We start from the raw sequence: 14,978 nt of genomic DNA, 5'->3' as shown, positions 1-14,978 counted from the left end.
AATTAAATTTCGCTGTCATATATTATTGTGATCATTATCGTATTAAATTTAGCTGTCAAAATGTCAAATGAAAATCTTTAACCCCAAACGAAAAAAAAAAAAAAACTTATGGAAAAATCAATTTAAACATGAAAAATTATCTGTTTGTTGTCCGAAATTTTTAAATTTCATTAATCGGTTAATAAAGAAGGCACATATATATATATCTGTAGAGCGTATTTAAAAAATAAAACATGTGATAAAGTTTCAACTTAATACATCAACATTATATAAAAAATAAAACCTTAGTTTAAATAGAACAAACATATAGTATGCAGGCTTTATGCTGTTGAGGACATTTATTAAAAAAAAAAAACATTATTATTAGGTGTTGCAAAACAGTTACACTGTTTTAGAATGTTGGGAAGAAGAGTCAAAGTTATATAAACATCATCACTCACACACTCTCTCTCTCTCATTATATATATATTGAGAAGAACTATTGAACATATTAGTATACTCTAAGAGGAATAAGTGTCTGTCAGTACAATTTTTGGCTTTTCAATGGGCTAATATTAAAAATGGAATGAAAATGTTGTGAATGCTTAGTTATTTTTGTCAAAACATCTTAAAATAACTAAATATTGTAATTTCTACTCTCCTCCATGGTGCTGCATCCATGTTTTTGGATTTTAGTACCAACATATCATGGTTATGTTCTTTATTATGGAAAAAAAAAAAACCAACGGTTTGATGTTATTCAATGCTCACAATAACTGAATTTTTGTGAACTGTATAAATTCATCGAAAAAAAAAAAAAGAACTAAATAAATTCAGACGTTTAATATTTTCAAAAAGTCAATTAACAAATGATCACTTAAAAATTAATTATAGAAGAAATATTGTTTTCATGAATAGTATTTTTTTTACAAAGGAAATCACAGCTTAAAAATAAAAATAAAAATACTAAGAGTAGTGAGATTTAAACTTTGAACATATTTGATGTTATTTTATAAGAGTAATTATATGAACCAATTGAATTAAATAATAAATATTTTTAAAAATGATACTTAATAAATATTTATAAAGATTAATTTGACAATTAAACACGCACATATATATATATTTATCTATCTTATTTTTCGGGTAATAGAATATGAAAATTAAGAGATGGGATAAGTATGTTCCGGATGGATTAAAGTGGCTGATGATGGGGAATGAATGATTGTAAATTTGGGAGGGTTTATGATGAGACAGTTTGCCACTCACCAACCGAGCCAAACTTGTGAAGCTTATAATAAAACTGAGGATCTTATATATATATATATGCTTTATTTTTAGACAATGTTGAGTGTTGACTCAGAAAAGAAAAAGTTTAGCTTGAAACTTTGAATAGATTGATGCAATTTAGCCTATCAAATGAGTTGATGCAACTTTATCAAAAATGAAAATTTTAGCATAGAGACCTAAACCCACTAACTTTCCACTCACGAATTAACTGATCAAGAAACCCACTAAGCTATTTGATATAGAAAGCAATATTTTCCCAGAAAATAATAAACACTCACGAATTAACTGAAGAAACATAATGATTAGGAGTAAAAGACACTAGATATATAAAATTTCAATTCTTGTACAAAGTCAGGAAGAATCTATTACTATTAATTAGTAGTAAAAGACAAATGAAGGTTTAATATCAAAGTTCAAAAAATTACCCATTCTTGATTCTTCTTCCTCTAAAATTTTGCTGGGAAAGTGTTCGAAGTGCGAAAGGACAGTGACAGATAGAGAAGAAAACTGATCGATAGAGCAAAGTAACGGATAGAGAAGAATCAGAAGATTGATTCACCAATCTTGAAGGCTGAAGCAACTTTCCATTGGTTTCTAATTACTAGAGATTAGGGTTTTTAATTTCCTAATCTACTCTTGAATTCACAAATTCCATATTTACTTGGGAAAGAGAGCATTACACCTCGAACCTTGGTCACCTCCCAGTGAAGAAGACCTCGTGGAGCTAAACTCAGATGGAAGAGATTAGGGTTTTTAGTCTTGGGATTTTGGGTTAATCTTGATTTTCCTTTGTTTTTTCTCAAAAAAAAAAAAAAAAAAAAACGCCATGGTGTCATTTTTAGATAGAGCACACATCAGCAAAGTTTTTTTTTTTTTTTTTTTTTTTTTTTTTATAGACTTGCATTAGCAAAGTTAATAACCATATCAACAAAATTGAATTGATATTAACATATGATTAAAGTAAAAATATTTAATTTACACCAATTATATTGTAAGAATTAACTCTCAAATTTTATGTGAGTAAATAGATTAATTGCATGATTTGATTCTTTTAATTGAGCATATCTAAAGTAACTTTTTTTTTTCCAATATCTAAAGTAATTAATTAATTCCAAGACTTTCTCTCTTATGGAAAATTTTATTGACAATGACAAAATCGGACGAAATTAGTTTCCAATGGCATATTATTAAATATGAAGAATCATTAATTTACTGCTAAATCAGAATTTGTTTTTCTTTTTTCTCTCACTAAAGAGTAAAGCCTTCATCATTCATACTTACATCATCCTCACGTTCAATCCCTTATATTTCAAATCTTTAATTTTATCTCATAATTCTTCAACTTGTAATGGTCTTATAATTTTATAATTTTTTGCTCAAAAAGAAAAGTCCTATAATTTAATCCCCAGCTCTCTGAAATTGATTTATTATCTCCTGCTTCTTAATTTTTTTTCATCATATACAATTATATGGTATATGATTTTGGTTTCCTTGATTTGAAAGGTATATTCCTCGTTACGTTTGATACTTATTATTATTATTATTATATTTCACTTGGTTTAATTCTAATATAGAGCCGATTTAAAAAAAAAAAAAAATTTCTTACATATAGAGCCTAGAGGCCATTGCATATTTGAAAAAAAAAATCGATCTTACTTGGATCATGAACTTAAAAGTTAGAACTTTCATTCTTTGAAGGTTGAATATGCCTTTAAAATTTTCAATATGTTCAGTCTTCAAGACACAATGGTATGACCTGGTGGGGTTTTTATATATTTATTTTCATATTTTTTGTACCATATATATTCATTTATTTTAATTACATTTTACTCTTGGAGACTTAGGGTTTGGGCTTTTGGCCATCCAAAGCACACATAGGACTTGGTAAATATAGTTTGACCTGGTTTGTGATAAATGATATATTACAGGAAATCTTTATACCATTCTAAATTGCTAATTAAGCCCGTCAAATTTATGAAACTACATTTCCTGTAATTAAATTCGGACAACTTCATTTCAAAGTTTATTGTTGACGATCAAAATAATCTATAAATTGAGCCGAGGGATTAAGCCTAAAAAATAAGTAATTAAGTTCAACCCAAGCCCAATAATTATTCAGCATTGGATTAACAGTCAAAATAATTAGTCATTTACTAGTTAATTAAAACCCAAATATGTTTAGAATTAATTGGGTTATAACTAGAAAAAGTAGAGTTTTTGTTTTCTTTTTTTTTTTTTTTCAAATTTTACTTGTATAAATATGTGTTTCAAAAATACAAAACGATTTTGAGAAACTACAAACACAATGCAATTACGTTTATCTTATAGTTTTATTACAATTTATCGTATCTTTCAACACATTTAGCTTATCTTTTGGTATACTATCTTTACACTTCATGCACTTAAATTTGTTTTAACATGGTAAAATATTCAAGCTTTTTTTCTATGTCGTCTATTCTCTTTCTTGCTTGAGGTATTAAAGGTGAAAACCATTTGGTCGCTTAAATAGTGAGATTGCTATAAGATTTTCCTAAAAAATCAAGTAGCAATTATTGATTAGAATTCATGTACTCAAAAGAAAAGTATCATTTGTCAAGCTGGAACGAGAGAAAATGAGAAGCCTAAAGATTTAGAAGCTTCAATTATTAATTATAAGCTCATATTGACCACTAGAAGAAGCCATTTGTCTTTAAAAAAAAGAATATACAATAATGTTTTACATTTACAATATTCTAAAAAGAAAAAAAAAAAAAGCAGAGAAAAGAAAGAGAGGGCAGAAAAAAAAGGTCCAACATGATTGCCAAAGTATACATGAAATGTGTGGAAGGCTCAGCATGAAGAGTTGGCAGTGCTTTTGTCCTCTTCACAAGGTGAACTTTGAAGAATTATCAAAGGCTTAAAGTGAAGACACCACTGCTTTCTGCTTTATTCTTTTGTTGTTGCTATTTTTTTTTATATTCTCATCTGAGAATTTCTGGGTTTCTTTCTATGAACAAAAGTTATGGTCCTCATTTTTGGAATGGACAGCAATTTTTTTGCAGAGGCAGGATTATGATTTATGCAGACAGCAGTGCAACTCTGTCCCTTTAAAAAAAATCGTGGGGGGCGGCGATGAGGAGGCCCAAAGACCCATCAATCAATCCAAATGCCAACACTTAAGTCTGTCTTTTTGTTCTATGTAAACGACATTCGGGATTTTTGTGATGTGCTAGAATTTTGGGCAGTGGCCCCAGTTTTTGATTTTGCCCAAAAATCTTTTCCCTGTGGAGGATCATACACCCACCCTACCAATCATATATCATTTTCCCCCTTCAGTTTTGCCCTTTGTGGGCCCAAATAGAGGCTGCCTAAAGCGTTCGTCTCAATAATCTCTCTAAATCTCTTACTTGTACTCTCTAAATCTCTTACTTGTAGGCTCCTTTTATATATATATATATATATATATATATATATATTATATCTTACTTTAAATATAAAATATATTTTTATTTTTTATTAGATTTATATATAATTTTTTATTAATATTTTAAACTATATCTTTTTTTTTTTTTTATCAATTTGTTGAATAAAATTTGAAATATCTACTAAGTTTGAATGTTGCCATACTAATAAAGTGAGTTAGAAGAATGGAATCATGTTGTCCAGTCTACACGATGGTCGATACATTTTAGTACTATAATTAAGGAATTAATGGTTAATGTTAAGTAAACCGAAAACAACTGGTCTGAAAATGATCCCGAAAATAAAAACAATGACATAAAGAGTATATAATGTTAATCTCAAAGACAATCTTTTGTGTTTGATCTATTTTGACTAATTCATACTGCTATATAACTCATTTTTTAAGGTTGTTCAGCATTTTCCTCTGATCAATGCGTCTTTCCTAGCTAGATTTAGGATTCATGTGATAGTATGACGGGTGAGATTGTATCGTAATTTTGTTTTATAACTGAATCTTCACATTCTAATATGAATCTTAAAAAAAAAATGAACTTATAATCGAACACATTAACTTTCTTAATATTATTTTTTGTATCAAGTGTGCTTACATTTTTGCTAAAGTTTCCTTTTGAAAATTAAATTATTATAATGAATCTATATAAAATTATCATAGTCAATTTATCCAAAACAAGAGAAAATGTAAATTCCCATTTTTAAATCTTTGTAGTATATTTAGTGGCATTTATAATAATAATAATAATCCAAAATTTCTTTTGCTAGATAAAAGTAATTGAAAATTTAAATATAATTTATTAATTTCCAATCCATGCTTTTCTTAAGATATCTTCTTTGTCGTGATTGCTATGTTTGGATACCTTTTAAGTACATATACATATAGAAAACTGCCATGCCAAATAATGTTTTTCCCATTAAATCGTGGGGGTTACTTATCAATGACAAATACACCTGACAATAGAAGTTCCATCTAAATCCAATTGTGGAAATAAGACTATATACATATATATATTTAACATGTAGAGGCCCACTTATTGGGTCTTGGGTTGTATAAAGTGAAGTGACTGTCTCCTATAAATGTCATCTTTCATATCAAGATTCAATTTAGTTGAGATCTAAAAATTGAAATCTCAAGTTTTCACGGTTGGGATTAAAAAAATGTTTTTAAGGATAGAAACGAAAATTGCAAGTGTTTGAATATTAAATTTTTAAAAGTGATTAAAAATTAATTTAAATGAATAAAAATAACCACTATAGAACATCATGGTAACCAACCAATCCACCTATGAGCTGGGACACATGATTGTGTTGCTGAAGACTGGGGATAGAGATGGGATTCTCAGACCCATGTGGGTTCATTGTGTTGAAATTAATATGGTTGGAATTAGTTGCTTTTGGTGGCTGCACCATGCCAAAACCCAACCTCATTTTCCATCAACACAGGCCCAGGCCCCTTTGGCCTTTTCTATTAGTTGTTCTTTTTTAGTTTTAGCATCTCTCTCCTTTTCAAGTCATTCTCATAATTATATTTTCTCTTCTTCCTCCCAGTCTTTTTTTCTTTTTTTTTTTTTGGCCTTACAGCCTTTGCTTTTCTAATTAATTTCCGAAAAAAAAATATTAGTCTTTATGAATAAATTACCTATTGGCTGGTCTTAACCTATGTACGTTGGTTGAATACGCTGAGCAAAGTCGCAATTTTAATTAATTTTATTAATTTTTATTTAAAATTGTTAATAATTAAATTTTAATTATTAAAATATTTTATTAACGATCGACTGATTACTTATAAACTTTTTTTATTAAAATATATTTCAGGAGTGAGTTTAAGTACTAATATATTCCAGCATTCCATTAGAAGATACAAAAAATATATATATGTTTATTTTTTTTATTTTGCATTAAAATGTTTTTGGATTTCATCTAATACATTTTCCCTTGAAATCTCTTTAAGCATGTTTATTAATATCGATTATAATAAATTTATAAAAAATTATTATTTTACAATCTTTTGACATATTTAAACTTAAACAATAATATATATATATATATATATATATAACCCCTTTTATCTTTTGAATCAGTCATCCGTTAGTTTATTTGCTTTTATATTTGAACTTTGATGATGAGGGGAGGTATGTTCCATGGACCTACACGGAATGAAAGCAGCAGCGGCACATGGATGCATGTGCAAAAACCTCTCGTGGGCGACCCCAACAAACAAACCCAGGAAACAACAATTCCATTGACAGCTGCCTGAAGAAGAGCCTTGACCAAACTTGACGTTGAGATTTTTCAGAGTTTTCTTGAACATTTTTTGTTTCTCTATCTGACAATATGAAAGTCTTGGGCCATGCTCTTCTTTCCCTTGTTTGCAGCTCTCCCAGACCTTCTTAGTTCTTACACACCATTGTTGAGCCCAACGTAAGATCTTCGGATAGCCTGGATTTGCAAAATCGCTGAAGTTAGGCCCGTTTGGAAACAGGGCTCAGCCCCTTTGCGTTGCGTGGGTCTTCCGCAGGATTTATAATGATTAATTGAATTTCAATTTTGCTATGGCTCAAAAAAGTTTTTAAATGCTCTTTGGTGTCAATTCTAGTTAGTAATTTAATGCCATTAGAATTATGAAAACACATATAGATAAATATCCAACTTTATAACCATTCAAAATTTAATTATTAATGCGTAGAAATTGGAAAAGGACAATGTTGAAATGTAATAAAATATAGGGTAAATTACATGTTTAATTATCTAATTTTAGATGAACTTTTATTTTAATCAACTAATTATAAAAAGTTACATTGGATCATTAACGTTTATAAAATGCGAATATTGTTTTAGTAGAACTAAAAGAATATTCTAATTAGAATTAAAAGATGATAGATTTGCTTTGAAAATTTAATTTTTAGTGTTAATGCAAGAGATTTAGTTTATAATATATCTTAAGAGGATATATATATATATATATATGAAGTATTTACTGATTTTATTGAATTGAACTTGAATAAATGTGTAAACCCTGTTTTTGAAGGACTCATGACCTTATTAGGGTAAGAGGACTTTGATAAAACCACTCATGATATATTATTGATGAGAAAAAATTAAGCATCATGATTATCATATAACATCTCTCAAGTTATAATAAAATGTGACAAGTTCAAGTCTCCAAATTTTTCTTTTCTCTCTAAACAATTTTGCAAGAATTTGGCATCACTAGACAAAATTCAATTATGATCACATCAAGTTTTCTTGTTGTACATGATCAGATTTGATTATGATTAGGATCACATATCAACTGTTAGAAAAATGGGGTCAAACCCCATGTAAGTAATTTTGAATCAAGTAAAGGTCATAGGCCTTGATCTTTCATTTTACATAGAGCCCTAACTATTTAATAAAAAAGAGGTGGGGTTGTCTTAAGGAAGTGTCGAAAACCAAGTAGAAAAAGAAGAAAAGCCAGAAAAAACAGAAAGAAAAAAGAGAAGGGAGAGTTAGTTGAACCGAAGTTAATCCGTGGTCCAATTGAGTGGAAATATTGTCAGAAGGTTTATGATTCAGACTTCTACATTCTAAACGGTGAAGATCGAGTTTGAAGTTCTCTAGGAACAAATCAAAGGTGTATTTGTTGAGTCATTTATTTGATGAGATTTTTCCAATTGTTTCTTCAGTTATTGTTTAGCTCTAGTTTTAGTTAGAGAAGAACTTTGTATACATATTATTTGATAGTGAAGATTTTTCTGGTGGTCCATGATTTTTTCTTTTATACTGGAGGATTTTTCACGTAAATCTTGGTGTGTTTTATTTTTTTTACGTTTTTTTATTATTGATTATTGTCTATTACTTTTGTATTATTGTGATTATTGTTTCAGATGTAATATCAACAATCTTAATCTCTTTATATATATATATATAATTATCATTGCTTAGCTTGAGAAAATCAATTATATCACTGATTAAATTTACACATAATAGAATTTAATTTTTTAAAGTTTAATAAAAAGCGAAGAAATAGACCATAATTAAACAACATGAGAATAATGTAACATATATATTTGGGGACCAATAAGCCAATCTTGATTAGTCAAAATGTGTTTGCCAAAATCTATTCCACATGATGTATATATATATTAAAATTTGACTTTTTAGGTGTAAAAGAGAGGACTTTAAGCACATGCTTTTGTCTAGTATATATGAATGTATGATAGAGAAATTCGATCGTCTGAGAGATAAAGTATGGTCCACAGTGAAGAAATTAAAAAGGCAATACAAAGAAAAACGAGAAAAAAAAAATCGTATATAGAAAGTGGCGACATTTCTGAGAAGGAACATGGGCTTTCAAGAAATATCTGAGGCCAGCTATTTTTTTTTTTCTTTGGCTAGAAGGCAGGCAGCCAATTAATCCCATAACTTTGACATGCAGATGTCTCCCAATTTAAAGGAAAGTTCCGAACCCATAATTGCTACTAAGAGTTGAGACTGCCGATCCCTGTGAAATTAGTACCAAAAGTAGAAACGTTTTTGACAAACAATTTTCATTTTTCTGACAATTTTACGAGAGGTTGAGTAAAAAAAAAAAAAAAACTGAGGAAATTAGGTATAGATATAATATATTCACGTGCGGATGTGACTCAGCTTCTGCATTTTCACAGTTTTTTGGGTTACAGATGGATGTATGGGTATCCAGAGAATTGGAAAAAAAAATAGGCAAAAAATGTCAAACCCTTCACATGTATTGCATTAAATAGGTATTTTTGCATATTTCCAATCCAATTTCAGGCTACACTTGGATTTTCCTAGTCATTGTATACCTACGTACAACAATTACATTCTTTATTAAAAGAGAATAACGATATATATATATATATATATATGTACAGAGAGATAAATAGAGCCTGAAGATGAAGAATGCCATAAGCAAACCTGTGATCCCTATTACTTTTTATATTTTAATCACAAGTAGACTAATAATGAGGTTAAAAAATGAAAGCATGAAACCAATGAAACATGGAGAGTGCTTTTTTCCTGTTAGCTTGCAATTGATGGAACTAGGAGTGCTTTGCCCAACCCCAATTGAAGGAAAAAAATTTTCTTAATTGGTTTTTGGTTTGATATATATTTCAATTTGATTTAATAGTTATGAGTAAAGTGGATAGAATTTCAAGAGTATATCACTTATAATTATTATGAGGCAACTAATGAATTATTATTTAGTATTATATAAAATCTATAAAAAAAATTATGTAGAATCTACAAATGGATGACTAAATAATTCATTAAATAATTATTTATTATGATTGGTTAATTATAAAATAGTAATAAAGATAATTGTAAGTGAAATCTTACTTTTTTTAAAGTTATAATCATAATTAAATATTACATTCATATAATTAATTAAATAATTAATTATTATATCGTAATTACAATAATTAAATAATCAAACAAACTAGATCATAACTAAACAATTGAAAATACAATAAGATTTAAATTTTATATTTTATATTTTGGACGAAAAATTTATTATTCAAATAAAAATTATAATGGATGACGTATCTAAATTTTTAGCTATCTTATAAAAAAATGAATTTGGACAAATATGGATCATAGATTTATCTGAAAGTACATGTATCACCTTAGGATAAAATAGTGAATGTCTCCAATATTATTTTTTAAATATGAAGAGTATTTTTTTTAAAAAAATTTAGATTATATAACGGAGAGATTATTTAATTTGATTTCTTAAATCTCAAATTATCCATCTCAAGATTCAAAGTTGATAACTCCGAGATAAAATTTCAAAATTTAAATCTTAATTAGAGTATTCCCTTGAAATATATATATATATATATATATTTATCTTGTTTCTTATTATTGATTTAAGAGTGTGCTTTTGCTGACTTCGCATTGGTATTATTATGCTCAACAACTCCAGAACGGTCTGTCACCATTGCTTTAATTCAGGTTTCAACGTCATAGTTAAGGATGATTTTGCCATTGAACAGTATTTTTAGATGGAATTTGATTTTCAGTCCTTCTCGCAGAGCCACTCATCTACTCCATTGATGCTGCCAGGACAGTACTTAAAAGACTTAATTACATTTTTTTCTTAAACTTTAAGAAATATACAAATTGAGACCTAAAATAATAAAATATATAATTTGTACCATAAACTTTCAAATAACATATTTTTAATCTAAATTCTAATATTATTAATTTAATTCACATATATGGTATTTAACTAATATAATTTTATTACATACATGTTATTTATTAAATAAAAATATTAAATATTTTGTAAAAAATTTTATATGGATGTCACGTGATAAAAAAAGATTGTTCGATTATAGATATTTTTTATGATTTAAGTAAATTAAATCACACGTATTTTTTATTTATATTTAAAAAAGATATTGATAGTATATGTGATAAACACATAATTTGATAATATGTCATGTGCAGTATATATAAATTAATATGATTAGTGATATTAAAATTTAAGTTATTATGGTATATAATTTGAAAGTTCAATGTGTAAATTACACATTATTTAAAAGTTCATTATGCAAATTATACATTTTTTTAATATCAATTTATGCATTTTTTTTTTCAAAATTTAGATACCAAAAATGCAATTAGCTCTACTAAAAACTATTGTATTGGACAGGGTGTTTATCACAAAAATAGTAAGTGAAATTTTTTAGTTAAATTTTGAAAAAATCCTAAATGAAATTGAAATAAAAAAAGAATATCCGTCTATTTGTTTTAGAATGTTCAAAAACTACATATCTTCTTTTCTCTTTTGGAAGATATAAAATTAATATTGATTTTTATGTTTTGCTAATACTATTAATTAGCATTCTTTAAGTAAAATTCGTAACTAAAAAGAATTAACTTAAAACTACAATTAATAATCAAAACCAATTTAAATAGATAGAACTTTGTCAATAGATCATGATATGTAAAAATTCAAAGAATATGGACAAATATTTCATTTTATCTAAATATATTGGTGCTTTAACTAAAAATTGGTTCACCATTTATAAACTAACAATATTTAACTTCTGTAAACAAAATCCTTTTAGTTAATTTTTTTTACATGCATGATATCCATCTTCTCACTAAATTTTATCGATTTATTAGTTTGTTTTAATCATTTTTAGTTAGACACTTCATTTGAATTATATAAAAAAAAAATCAGCTAAGAAATTGTATCTATGGCTTGTCCTCAATCTTTTTAACTTTTTTTTTTTGTATTGAGAGCATAAAAACCATTGCGTATCAATATTATAAAATAATTTCTTTATTTTACTTTAAAACACACAAAAGTTTTTATTTCACACACCATGATACCTTATACAAAAAATTTAAATTAATTTTAAGAAGGTTTAATTTTAATTCTAAGTTTGGAAAAAGAAAAAACCAATTTGCTGCAATTAAGCAATTGATACTAAGTCTGGTAAACCTGCCGACACTACAAAGCTTTTAGACCATAATGCTACATTGTTTTCTTCTTCAACAGTGCCGCTTTTGATAGATATATGAGCATTCATTTGCACCTATAAGTTTGGGGCTTTGGTTATTTCCAATCTTAATTTGATCCATATGGTACCATATAAGATATGAGAAGCGCAAAGATAATGTCCACTTCAACTGTAAAAAAATGTTTACATCTCTATTTAGATTGCAACTTTTTTACTGCTTACCATTTTCCTATAAGTAAATAAGTATTAACCAAAAACAACAAATTCATTCGAACTTACTGGGTCCTTTAAGAATGAGGAATGAAACCCTAATTCTAAGCTTTTTTTAATATATATTCATCTAAAATTTGCACTATAATTAAGGTGCAAAGAAGAACAACAGAAAATTCAAGTTATGTAAAGAAAAGATTTCTAATTTATTTTGATATCCAGTACATATATAGCATAATAATATAGATGTACTTGTAATTTACACTTCTTGCTTCTCCCCATAGAGGGTGTTATCCTTCTGCTTATGGACTAGAAATTAAGAAAAGGTCTAAAAACCCACCTAAAACAAAGAGACCCTGATTATAATAAGTTAATGTTTTTTTGTTCAAAACAACTCAGCACCATCTTCTAAGGACAAGTTAATTAGGTCTTCATGAGCCTGAGCTGAACCATCATCCAACAGCCATTTCTCTATCAATGTGAGAGGGACTTGATCCCCCAAATTGGGCTTGCTTTCATCTTGAAAGACGCTGTTTTCAGGTGTCAAATTGGGGATCTGATCCACCGAGACAGATTCATGAGAAACATTATCTGAATTAGAAGAGTTGAAGCTAAAAAAAGAGTCAAAACCCTCAGCTGTAGTTGCACTGAGTGCACCTTCTTCGCTAGAGATGGAGCCAGCTGTGGTTGTGTTGTTGAAGGAATTCTGAGTCATTGTTTCAGCTGAATTTGTTTGATGAGCAGCCGGTTTTGGTGGATTTTTCATCCAGTTTTGGAGCAACCGGGATATGTTTTCAGCACTTGAGGCGTAAGTAGATGCTTGAGATTGAGATGGTCTCGAGTAAGGGTGAGAGAGGTTTAAGTCCTTTGAGTCTGTTAAAGAGTTTGGTTTATCAAGTGATAAAGCCTCAGAAAGAGCCTGTTTAGCCATCCGAATATCTGTTTGAAGCCTTCTCTCCCACTGTCCCTTAGAGACCGATTGTGAAGAAGAGAACCCATCTTGATTTTGGCCATCAACGCCTGTTTGGAGCTTTTTCAGTTTCTTTTTCAAATGGGTATTCCAATAGTTTTTTATGTCATTATCTGTTCTCTGAGGAAGGTAGGAAGCTATGGCAGCCCATCTGCACCCAAAAACACAACTTTTCAGTATTATCTACTTATTTTCCTCCTTACATCATAAAACAACTTTCTCATCATCTTCAGAGAGAGAGAGAGAGAGAGAGAGAGAGAGAGAGAGAGAGAGAGATGATCTTACCTATTGCCTAAAAGAGCTTGGAGATGGATTATCATCTTCTCTTCTTGTTCAGTGAAGTTACCTCGTTTAATACCTGGCCGGAGGTAGTTAGTCCATCTAAGCCTACAGCTCTTGCTGCATCTAAGCAAACCTGAAAAATCAACATAAATAAAAAAAATATATATGTGAATAAAACCAGACCCCTAAAGAAAAGATAAAGAGTTATTATTAAACTTACACATCTATAAAAAAAAAAAAAAAGAGTAATGGAAGGATCCAAGATGAAGTATTGTACAATAAAGAAAAGATGTCGGTATATTTATTGCACCTGATTTAATGATCACAACCAATCCAAACAAAAAAGTGAAAATCAGCCAAAAAAGAAAAAAGAAAAAAAAAAAGCACTGGACACAGATTTTAAAAACCAAGAAAAGGGGATTGAACTTAAAAGTAAAAGAAAACTTGTCAGCTGAAAATGGAGAGAACTGATACCTGTATTAGTAGGAACTGATCTCCAATTTCCTGGACCATGTTCTTGAATATAAGAGACCAGTATGATATCCTCTTCAGGAGTCCATGGTCCCTTCTTCACACCGATTTTGTCACAGCAAGGAGGTCTACCCATGTCCACTTTGTTCACTCTGATCACTAACAGACACAGTAGTACTCTAAGAGAAGTTGATGAAGAAGAAGATTTGATTTGATTCTTTTCTCAAAAAAAAAAAAGGGTCTTGAGTGTAATATTTATCTTGATATATAGCTAGAACTTCAGCTCTAGCTAGAGTTTGAAATCTATTTCTAATTGTATATCCTAAGAGAAATGGTGATGAGACAGACAAGCCTCAAAGGCAGGGGTTTGCCTTGTCTATATATAGAGAAGAGACCCCGGAAGGAGGTGTTTACGCTGACCTGAGGAATGAGGTAAAAGGGATTTGCATCCAAAAGAGTCAAAACGGATAGCAAACAGCATTTACTCATTGCTTGCCAAAAGTCAGCTTATGCTTAGACTCTTTCCCTCTCTCTCAATTAAAACCGTGTAGCATTCATTGCGGGGTTTGGTGAAGAGATGGAGGTGGCAGTGGCACCGAAAAGCAGTCCCCTACTTTTATTCACTCTCTTATTTGTTCTCTTTAATGGCTACTTTTCATGAATTACTAAGTGACTAGATCTTCTAGGATAAGTTCATTTTTGTGCCTTTGCATACAAGAGAAAGTTGGCTTTTCATGGAAAACAATCATCCCCTCTCCTAAAACTTTGCGATGTGTGTATCAATAGGAAGGGATGCCCTAAGTAGCCTTCTTATTAATTTGCATATGCATCAATATTTAATAGTA

The 14,978-nt window shown here is 29.0% G+C and overlaps 1 protein-coding gene across 1 annotated transcript; it reads right to left on the bottom strand.

Annotated features, from left to right (window-relative positions):
* Window positions 1-12,592: 12,592 nt before the first annotated feature.
* MYB31 (myb domain protein 31) lies at window positions 12,593-14,737 on the bottom strand. The gene is made up of 3 exons (XM_022880929.2): window positions 14,137-14,737; window positions 13,666-13,795; window positions 12,593-13,531 (listed from the first exon to the last, which is right to left on the bottom strand). Exons 1-3 carry the CDS (start codon window positions 14,267-14,269, stop codon window positions 12,796-12,798), a joined length of 999 nt encoding a protein of 332 aa, XP_022736664.1. The 5' UTR covers window positions 14,270-14,737; the 3' UTR covers window positions 12,593-12,795.
* Between the last annotated feature and the right edge of the window lie 241 nt (window positions 14,738-14,978).

Source organism: Durio zibethinus, chromosome 11, assembly GCF_047325235.1.
Source record: "Durio zibethinus cultivar Kanyao isolate XHJ-2024 chromosome 11, ASM4732523v1, whole genome shotgun sequence".
Classification (NCBI taxonomy): Eukaryota; Viridiplantae; Streptophyta; class Magnoliopsida; order Malvales; family Malvaceae; genus Durio; species Durio zibethinus.
Note: the sequence above shows the minus strand (reverse complement) of the source record. Positions and strands in the feature narration are given on the sequence as shown.